Below are 10901 nucleotides of genomic sequence, written 5' to 3'. Positions count from 1 at the left end.
TATTATTGATATATGAAATCAATAAAAAATATACACACACATATTTTAGAGGTATATAATATGTTAGGTGCTGGGGCACTGTTAAAATTCTGATTCATTTCCTTTTAGTTACATAGAAACAGATCACACTGTAACTTTAAATTTTGTTTCTCATTCATTTTTGCATTTTGTTTCCCCTTTTTATTTTACTTTTTTTTAAAATATATTTTATTGATTTTTTGTAGAGAGGAAGGGAGAGGGATAGAGAGCAAACATCGATAGAAACATCGATCAGCTGCCTCCTGCACACCTCCTACTGGGGATGTGCCCACATCAAGGTACATGCCCTTGACTGGAATCGAACCTGGGACCTTTCAGTCCACAGGCTGACGCTCTATCCACTGAGCCAAACCGGTTAGGGCTTATTTTGCATTTTTAATAATATATTATAAACTTTTCTAAGTGTTTATTTTAAAATCCTATTTCAATAACTGTCTAATTTGCCTTCATATGGATATCTGATAATGGTTTTAATCAGTCTTTTATTATTGGTACCTTATGTGTTTTTTTTTTCATTCTTTTTAATACTATGTTATATTTCAATGAATATTTTCATGTGAATATTTTGTGAAATTGATTTCTTTGGACTAAATTTCTAGGTAGAAATTACAGAATCAGATGGTTACCATTGAATTCTACAAATGTTAATGTGGGCACAGAAAATCTGCCCTCGTCAAAGAGAAAGAACCCTTGGGGGTGCTATTGGGAGTAGGTGGGGGAGATGATGACTTAAGTCAGAACCTGTCAGTTTCTCTAAAATTTCTAGAATTCACATACTGGTCTCTTAATTGGCCAAGGATGGCTCTGTTCACTCAGAGCCCTTCTGTTTGGGTGGCACTGGCAACATAGATTTTAATAATAAGACAGACGTTGTTCTCACCCTCATTGTGCTGGTTGACGTGGAAGACATATGGAGGTAATTGTTGAAAGTGCTGGGATGGAAACCTGTGGGACACTGAGGAGTTTAGGAAAGGAGTCAGCTCTCATATCCATGGGTTCAGAAGTTATCGGCTCTGCTGTGATTAGAATCATGATTGGCCTCTTTACAGCCACTTAGCATCTGCAGCTGTCCGGGCATGCAAGGTTTTGGAAGTTAAGGGCTCCCTCTAAAGTTGAAAATCATAAGCACAGAAGTGACATGAAAAGATATTTAAAGACTCAGCTCAGATGAGTGATGATGGAAATTGATGGAAATGTCCTTAGGATTCCTCAAATTGTTTGATAAAATTTATCTGGAGGTCTTACATAAAATTCTGATTCATTTCCTTTTAGTTACATAGAAACAGATCACACTGTAACTTTAAATTTTGTTTCTCATTCATTTTTGCATTTTGTTTCCCCTTTTTATTTTACTTTTTTTTAAAATATATTTTATTGATTTTTTGTAGAGAGGAAGGGAGAGGGATAGAGAGCTAGAAACATCGATGAAAGAGAAACATCGATCAGCTGCCTCCTGCACACCTCCTACTGGGGATGTGCCCACATCAAGGTACATGCCCTTGACTGGAATCGAACCTGGGACCTTTCAGTCCACAGGCTGACGCTCTATCCACTGAGCCAAACCGGTTAGGGCTTATTTTGCATTTTTAATAATATATTATAAACTTTTCTAAGTGTTTATTTTAAAATCCTATTTCAATAACTGTCTAATTTGCCTTCATATGGATATCTGATAATGGTTTTAATCAGTCTTTTATTATTGGTACCTTATGTGTTTTTTTTTTCATTCTTTTTAATACTATGTTATATTTCAATGAATATTTTCATGTGAATATTTTGTGAAATTGATTTCTTTGGACTAAATTTCTAGGTAGAAATTACAGAATCAGATGGTTACCATTGAATTCTACAAATGTTAATGTGGGCACAGAAAATCTGCCCTCGTCAAAGAGAAAGAACCCTTGGGGGTGCTATTGGGAGTAGGTGGGGGAGATGATGACTTAAGTCAGAACCTGTCAGTTTCTCTAAAATTTCTAGAATTCACATACTGGTCTCTTAATTGGCCAAGGATGGCTCTGTTCACTCAGAGCCCTTCTGTTTGGGTGGCACTGGCAACATAGATTTTAATAATAAGACAGACGTTGTTCTCACCCTCATTGTGCTGGTTGACGTGGAAGACATATGGAGGTAATTGTTGAAAGTGCTGGGATGGAAACCTGTGGGACACTGAGGAGTTTAGGAAAGGAGTCAGCTCTCATATCCATGGGTTCAGAAGTTATCGGCTCTGCTGTGATTAGAATCATGATTGGCCTCTTTACAGCCACTTAGCATCTGCAGCTGTCCGGGGATGCAAGGTTTTGGAAGTTAAGGGCTCCCTCTAAAGTTGAAAATCATAAGCACAGAAGTGACATGAAAAGATATTTAAAGACTCAGCTCAGATGAGTGTTGATGGAAATGTCCTTAGGATTCCTCAAATTGTTTGATAAAATTTATCTGGAGGTCTTACATGAGAGGCTAGCAACTAAAAGTTGAGTCATAACTAATTTAACTTGATATATTAAATTAATAAAATCTTTGATCATCTTTCCAGTTGTGAATCTAAGTTGTTTTATCAGATAGCCAAAATATCAAAAATTTCTGAAATACATCATATTTGAAACCAAAAGGCGGCCATTTTTAAACTGTAGTTTCTGAATAGACTGATCTGCACTGATGGAAAGCAAAATAAATTTGAGATCCCAGTGACAGGAAGTGAGAATGGCAGCTCAGTGCTCAGAGACCAAGAACATGAATGGTAACCACACGGGCTTCCTGAAGATGGGAATTGCCAGCCTTGGTGGTTCCTCTGCTTGGGCTGGCAGGAATTACACTGAGAATATCATACTGTTCACCTTATTTAACCTACCTGATGGCACACTGCTCAGCACACAATGGGACCGAGGCCCTACCATCATTGAGGGGTGGGCCTTCATTTGATTTGACTCTAAAGACTGCATCCTTCATTACATCATGAAGTCTGTATTTAAGGCGGGGATTCATGGCCTCCTGGCATGTCTTTGGACCTGGGAGTTTATATACAGCCATAGACATTGGGTCAGGAGGACTTGATATCATGAAGCCTCTGTAGAGGCTACAAATATTTTGTCAAAAAGTGGCACAATGTACTTGTAGCAGGACAGTTTGTGGAGGAAGAGGGACTGATTAACAGTGGCAGTTGCATCTCTACTAGGGTCCATTGTTGTGGAAGGCCATGAATTGCATGAAGATGACATTCGCCTTATGTACACCTTTGATCAAGCAACAGTTGAGACAGCCCAGTTTGAAGCACACTCGGACGCTCAGGTATTTTTCTGTGCCCTAGAGCATTTCTTGATAAAAATAAGATCATAGTGGAGAAATTATACTGTACCTGTGCCTTTCCTGAAAGTGTTATTAACAGCTTGTGTTGGTGTTAAACAAACCAGTTATTCATTTTAAATTGGCTTATTAAACTTCTCTATGATACGCTCTTTACATATGCCTTTTAACCAGTGCATAAATAGATATTTTGTGACTTCTACATGGGAGTACTTGTCCTAAGTATTGGGTCATACTACAAGGAGTCAGATGTTACCCCACTCTTCAAGGAATAAGCCAGTCATGGAGATAGGAGAGTGAGCCACATGTTATTCTGCCTGATAAATTATCTGGTAGAAATAAGTCCAGAGAAGAGCTCCTATCGAGTGTGGGTAGATGGCTAGGGAGTGCGGGCAGTTTTGGATTCTGGGGTCAACATTTTTATTGTGATGGAGCACAGCATCTCCTTTCACTCCTGATCAGACTTCTCGGGGTAGATAGGTTGTTGGGGCTCCACTGTGGGAGTGGGGGCTTGATGGAGACCCTCTGTGGCTACCATGCCAGATGAGGGGAGGGGAGGAGTACCTTGTCTGAAGAGGCCAGCCTCCTCAAGCCTTTGCACAGGGCTTAAGCTAGTTGTAGACAACATGTAGGCAGACTGGTGCAGAGCCAAAGGCGAGGTAGCCAGAAGGGCAGGGAGGATTGTGAACACAGCGGGTGCAGTCCTTCCGGGCTCCAGCCAATGGGAGGGAGGGCCTGAAGTGGTCAGTGTGGGCCCACCAACCTGCCTGACTCCTCATCCATTTCCATTGCTGACTTCTGCACCTTCACAAAGTTTAACTTCTCTGATTGAGTTTCCTTTACGATAAATGGTGATCTTACCTACTTTATAAGTATATTCCCCTCTATTAGAAGTGATACTTATATTAGTACATCATCATTAACAACCTTCAGAATAGGTGAGAGAGAAAAGTAGACAAAGTTGACAAGAAGGTGGCAATTTAAACTTGTAGAAATTGCTTCTTGAATCCCACTAATAAACCAAAGGATAAAAAGGGGTCATGGCTTAAGAAACTGGCAGGTACTGCCTTTAATTCATTTGTTGTGGTAGATCCATTTGAAAAGCTGTTCTACAGGCTTTATGACTACTGATATTTTTATTACAAGAGTTGGCACTATTTATTAAACAGACCAAAAAAGCAGAGTTGAGAGACTAACAGACCAGTCTCACGGTCTCCTGTGAGCACACCCTGCAGAAGAAAAAGGGAAAGCTGCCCTCTCTCCAGATATGAAGGACCCTGGTTACAAACAGGAACCGAACTATAAAGAAACTAGATTAACTGTGTTCTTTGCTTAGTTTTGTGAATAAATAGTGCTGCATGTTAGACTTCTCAGAGCTTAGTTTTAAATAGCATTTTGCTGAATTTGAAAGAACTGTTTTTCTCTATTTGATTGTCATGGTATGCTCTGTTCATTCCTGCAGGCTTTGGTTCTCTTAGATGTCACCCCTGACCAGGCAATGGTGGATCAAGGGGTGGCTCGGGAAGTCATCAATCGCATCCAGAAACTTCGCAAAAAGGTTTGTCACATTGAGAGTAAGCTGCTGATTTGAAGTTTTGTTTGTTTTGTCTTATTTATTGGGGAGGTTGGGAGAGGTAGGTAATGACTTAATGAACATGAGTTTGTTCAGCTGGTCCTCTACAGGAGATGGGCCCCCCTCCCTGCTTATTCACTCCCAGGCTGGATGTGGGTGTTTTGTTTCTCTGACTGGGAGCTTTCAGCCAGCGGTGCCCCTTGTCCTCCTTTTCCCACTTCCCTGAGCTTCCACAAAACCATCTTCCAGGTCCATAGCCCTCCTGGCGGGCGCAGAAGGCCATAAGAGGGCCATTGTGTGAGAGGGGAGGTGCAGTCACATCAGCATCAAAGGGCTTCTGGCTCAGGGGAGGTAGGGTTGTATCTGGACCGAAGGATTGATCCTTCCTTATTCAGAAGTTGGGAGCCAGGACAGGAGGGCTGAGCCCATTGCCTGCCCTCACCAGGTGAGGGAGCCAAGGAGCTGTTATCCCTAGGAGGGCACCCACCGGCCCTCCTCATGAGGCCAGGTTTGAAATCTGTAGTTTAGGGTCTGAGGAGGCCACTTCCAGCAGAGAAACAGGGGCATGGAACTCTGGGCTAGCACAGAGCTCTGGGAGTGGCTCTCACTGCGCCACGCCTTTGCCTTCGTTTCCCAGGAGAGCAGGACGAAGACTGGTCCCTTCCAGGATGACTCAGCATGGAATTGTCAGCCCTTCTTCAACAGCATCTTACCTGCTGACTAATCAAGTGCTTCCCATTTTACTTTTTCTGTATGTGCTTTCAGTGCAATCTGGTTCCCACTGATGAAATAACAGTTTATTACACAGCAAAGTCTGAAGGAAATTATCTGAGCACCATTATTGAAAGCCACATGGAGTTCATATTTGCCACCATAAAGGCTCCCTTGAAACCATATCCAGTCGCTACATCAGATAAAATCCTTATTCAGGAAAAAATGCAGGTGAGTTCTGTGGAACTATTAAGAGATTTAGTTATAGATTTTAGTTAAGTTTATGTGCTCACATCTTGATAATTCTGTCTCCCCATTAGCAATGGCTCTGGATGACAGTCAGGAGGGTCAGAGAGATGACGTCCAGAACAGGAGAGGGGAAGGAAGGCAGCCAGGAGTTACAGTTGTGTCTGAAACTACAGAAGTCAGTGTCATGGGTTCTGAGAATTACTGTTAAACTGCAATTGACTTGAAAAGCAATTAACTTTTAAGGTAGTAGGTTATACATGAAACTAAAATTTCATTTCCTGTTGGTACATTTTAGAGGTGACTATGGAAATCTGATAACAAGGCACAGCCCGAAGTTGGTCATTTATAACAGGGGAAGAAAATCTGTCAGTAATTTATTGAATCTTTTGCTTCCTATGTTGTTCCGACTTGGTATAGGGCAAATAAGATAGACAGGTAAGGGCTGGAAATGACTGTCTTTTCAGTGGGGCCGTTTACAAGATGGTTTCATTGTTTATTTTGTGTATATTTTTAACACATTGTTTGCGGGTAGTTTTTATCGCGCGCTAACAGGTGGCGCGGGCCATTTTTGCTAATTTTTTGCGCAAATGGCAACGTTCAGTAAAATTACGATAACTTTAGTTTTACATATTTTTTTCAATGAAACTTTTTGTGATTTACTATAAAATGTATACTGAATTATTTTTCTTAAATTTTAAACAGACAAATACTGGAAAACTCACTGGAAATTGAAATAAACATAATAAAATATGTGAAAATTCTGAAACGTATAAATACGTTTCCCGCATACAATGTGTTAAAAAACAAGGTAAAAAGAAAAGGGGGGAATATAGCCCTTGATTGTTTTATTGATGGGATTGAATAATCTCTCAGAATTGTAGAAAGTTCTTGCTCTTAAAAAGAAATGGTTGCTATGTTATTTGTGACCCTGTGGTTAGATGCTGCAGTTACACAATCACTTCTTCCTGTTGCTCAGTTAAAGGGGTCTGACCTGGAAATTACACTCACCAGGGGATCCTCCACACCTGGCCCTGCTTGTGCATATGTCAATCTTCACATTTGTGCAAATGGCAGTGAGCAAGGTAAGAGTAGATAATTCTATTGTTTGTATTTTATTTTTTACTTAAACCTATGAATATCTTTGAAGCGATTATAATAGAACTAGAGGCCTGGTGCACGAAATTCGTGCTGGGGGGGCGCCCTCAGCCCGGCCTGCACCCTCTCCAATCCCGGGCCCTCAGGGGATGTCCGACTGCCTTTCACAATCTGGGACCGCTGGCTGCTACCCGCTCGCTGCCTGCCTGCCTGTCTGCCTGCCTGATTGCCCCATCCCCTCTGCCTGCCTGTCTGATCGCCCCTAACCACCTCTGCCTCGCACCGCACCCGGGACCCAGGATTCCCTCCTCCGGCCTGTCGCAGCAGGGGACCATGGACAGGCAGCTTCATTGGGCCACAGCCGCAGGCACCTGGAACCACAGAGCGGACGGCTTATCCCTCTCCCGGGCCGCAGCCTGGCTGGTCCCCATTCCTCTCTCTTGACCTCATTTGTGCCTGGCTGGTCTCCATTCCTCTCTCCCCCCTTGTTGAATGTCTGAGCAGTTCCAGCGCGAGGGTGTGATGACCATTTGCATATTAGCTCTTTATTATATAGGGTTGGTAAAACTGTATAAATTTTTCTTTTTAATTGTTATCAAAATGAACCCACAGCATGTCCAGCATGGCTCAGTGATTGAGCATTGACCTATGAACCCTTCCTCTCTGAAATCAATAAATATATATATATATATATAAATATTTTAAAATGAACCCACAAAAGCTGAGTGATGTAGCTCAGTTAGTTGAACTTTGTCCCATGTACCAAGAGGTCACTGGTTCGATTCCCCATCAAGGTACATGCCCAGTTTGCAGGCTTGATCCCCAGTAGGGAATGTACCAGAGGTAGTTGATCCATGTTTCTATCCCCCTCTCCCTTCCTCTCTCTCTCAAATATTAATAAAAACATTTTTAAAAAAGGAACCCACAAGAGTAAATTTCTAGACCTGCACCACTAGGATGATAGAGTAGATGTACTTTTCCCTATTCCTCCAACAAAGTACAGCTATAAACACGCATCATTATAAAAATCAACATGAGGAGACTGTACTGTCCCAGCCTGTCAATAACCAAGGGTATTGGTAGACCAGCCTTTTGACTCTTACTATGATTAAGACACCCTTCAGCAATAACCATCAGGAACCTGGGAATATGCAGATTTATGACTAACAAAACCTAGACGTTACACGGCACACATGGGGCCACACAGTAAGGTTGTGGGGGCTGGGTTATTGGTGAACTTAAAACATAAGCGTGGGGATGTAAAGCATTGGAAGAGAAAACAAGTAGCTCAAATGTCAGTTATTGAAGTCAACCACGATCCCTAAAACAAAGGAGCCGCAGTGCAGGACCTCAGCCTGGCTTTTTGTCCAGTCAAGTGGCTGGCGATGTGTGTGTATTGGACGTAGCTGTCTTTGAAATGGACTCCTAGGCAAACAAAGCTTAAGCTTAAGCTTTGTACTTGCAGTACAAAAAAGAAAAACTGCAGCTTACATTTCCAAGACTCTTACAAGGGAAGGGAAGAAGGCACACCAGCCAGGGACCTAGGGACCAAGCAACAAAACAGCACTGTGTTCTCTGGGTTTTCTTTTTGCCTCATATGTATTCCAGACTTGGAGTTGAAGAAGCCGGCAGTCTGGAAATGCCAGTGAGCATGAACAAACGCTCCGACAAAATCCTGCTCTCTCTAGATGAAGGACCAGGAGAGCAGCAACCCAGCAAGTCGGAAAACTTAGACAACAACTGTTCTCTTCCCACGAACATAACAGAACATTTGTAACCTCACTACTACTCACACGCTAAGTGGGGAGCCTAGACTCCTGCCTCTGCCAAGCTGAGGAGCTCCCAGCCCCACTGCCATGGTGGTGTCAGAGAAGACCAAGTGGGGAGCTCGGACTTCCGTCCTACTCAGGCATGTGTACTAAGGCATCTCTTCCCCAGTGGTAATGAAGCCACATACATCCTGACAAGCTATCATTGAAGGCCATTTGGGGAGCAGTGAGGAGGCCATTCAACTCTTCGTAGCCAAGAGGGCTTATCACTGAATGCCAAGAGAGAAGTGGGAACTCCCTTGTCCCCATACCCCAGCAATGACAAGGAGTGTCAGTGATAGGAAACCTGGACTTATCCTCTCACTAAGCAGCAATGAAGCAGTGCCAGCTTTCCCCTGACATTGTGATGTCAGACAAGCTCAGCTAAAATGGATTTAACTAAGAGCCAGCTCATAAAACCTACCGGGTCCAGGTTTTTACTGAAAATTATGCATCATACCAAGAACTGAGGTTTTTTTTTTTTTTTTTTTTTTTTTTTTTTTTAGAATAAACACCTTGGTTACCTGAGCTAAGATGGGCGGGAAGAGGAGTCACTTGCCTTTCTGGGCTGTGACTTTCCTGATAGAACTGCAGGTCCTTGCCCTCGGGCACACAGCTCTCTGGGTGGCCACACCTGCCTGGTCTGGAGCGATGCAGGCAAGGAGCTCGCCTGCTGGCACTGCTCCTCCAGAAGACTGCTGATTATGGCATTCTTTTCCCTTCCATCATATTTCTAATGAATTTTCTGTCATCGTTTTTTGTTTAAAAACTTCCTCTTCAGGAGTCAGCTTGGCCCCCTTCTTGTGGCCCAGGGGCAGTGCCCAGTGGGACTCGTTCCACTGTCGGTGCAGTGTGCTGTCAGCGAGCACGATGCAGTTCTGTACTAGGGGCTCGGTGCGGACCAGTTTGTTGCTGGGTGCATTGTAGACAACATCAGTCATCCTTGTTTTGCGTGTACCACACTCTGAGCCCCAGGAGAAGTTGTCCACGTCCAGCCTCAAGGCTCGTCCTTGTTGCCTCCCAGCTCGGACTGTGTCTGCGGCGAGGTCCAATCTTAGTGTGGCAGCGGGGTGTCCCAGGTCATGTTTTCGCTTCTTGTGGTAGGGCTTTCTCGTGCCCCCAGTCTTGCGGCGCTTGTGCCAGTTGTCCCGAGAGATGCCCATGGCTTGGCACCGGCTGGAAAGAGACAAGAACCAGAAGATCTCAAACTAAATGAAAAAAAGCAATCACTATATGTGAATGAACATCAAGATAACAGAAATGTTAAAATTATTCCACAATAGAAAGCAGCCATAATGAAAATGTTTCCCAGAATAATTACAAACACAATAGGAAAAAATGAAAAGGAGAGTCTCAGCAAAGAAAGGAAAAATCAAATGGAAATTTTAGAACTTAAAACTATTACTAAAGTACAAAAATTCAGTGGATGAGCTAAACAACAGTTTAAAGGAGATGGGAAAGAATCCGTGGACTGGAGGATATAATAATAGAAATCACCCATTCTGATCCACAGAGAGTAAAATAAATTTGGTTTAAAAGAAAATGGCCCTAGCCAGTTTGGCTCAGTGGATAAAGCGTCAGCCTACAGACTGAAGGGTCCTGGGTTCTATTCTGGTCAAGGGCACATGTGGGCTCAATCCCCAGTAGGGCGCGTGCATGAGGAGCCAATCCATGATTCCCTCTCATCATTGATGTTTCTCTCTCTCTCTCTCTCTCTCTCTCTCCCCCCCCCCTTCCCTCCCTCCCCCTCCCTCTCTGAAATTAATGAAAAAGTTAAAAAAAAAAAAATGCAGCCCTGGCCACGTGGCTCAGTTGGTTAGTGTTATCCCGTGCACCAAAGGGTCCCTGGTTCGATTCCTGGTCAGGGCACTAATCCAGGTTATGGATTCAATCCCCAGTTTGGGTGCCTATGGGAGGTAACAGATCAATGTTTCTCTTTCTCTTCCTTTCTTCTCTTTCTAAATAAAAATCATCTTCAGGTGAGGATTAACCCTTTGCAGTCGTTTGTCTACTCTCAGCCACCAAAGCTTTTTTACCGTTCTGGTCGTATGTCTGCTCTCAGCCACCACAGCAAGGAACCGTACGAATCTTAACTCTATTCATTCATGTATCAGTTCATAATTTCTCTG

General features: G+C 43.0%; 2 protein-coding genes across 2 annotated transcripts in view; one reads left to right on the top strand and one right to left on the bottom strand.

Moving 5' to 3' along the window:
• IARS (isoleucyl-tRNA synthetase) overlaps positions 1-10901 on the top strand; it is a 108207-nt gene that overhangs the window by 88317 nt on the left and 8989 nt on the right. Inside the window, exons 27-30 of the mRNA XM_005881654.2 lie at positions 3209-3321; positions 4799-4894; positions 5675-5851; positions 6846-6951. Coding sequence (XP_005881716.1) covers positions 3209-3321; positions 4799-4894; positions 5675-5851; positions 6846-6951 — 492 coding nt within the window. The remainder of the gene's footprint in view (positions 1-3208; positions 3322-4798; positions 4895-5674; positions 5852-6845; positions 6952-10901) is intronic.
• Positions 1-10901, bottom strand: part of LOC102246088 (selenoprotein K-like) — an 18586-nt gene that overhangs the window by 5528 nt on the left and 2157 nt on the right.

This window comes from Myotis brandtii, unplaced genomic scaffold (assembly GCF_000412655.1).
Source record: "Myotis brandtii unplaced genomic scaffold, ASM41265v1 scaffold684, whole genome shotgun sequence".
NCBI classification, from domain to species: domain Eukaryota; kingdom Metazoa; phylum Chordata; class Mammalia; order Chiroptera; family Vespertilionidae; genus Myotis; species Myotis brandtii.
Note: the sequence above shows the minus strand (reverse complement) of the source record. Positions and strands in the feature narration are given on the sequence as shown.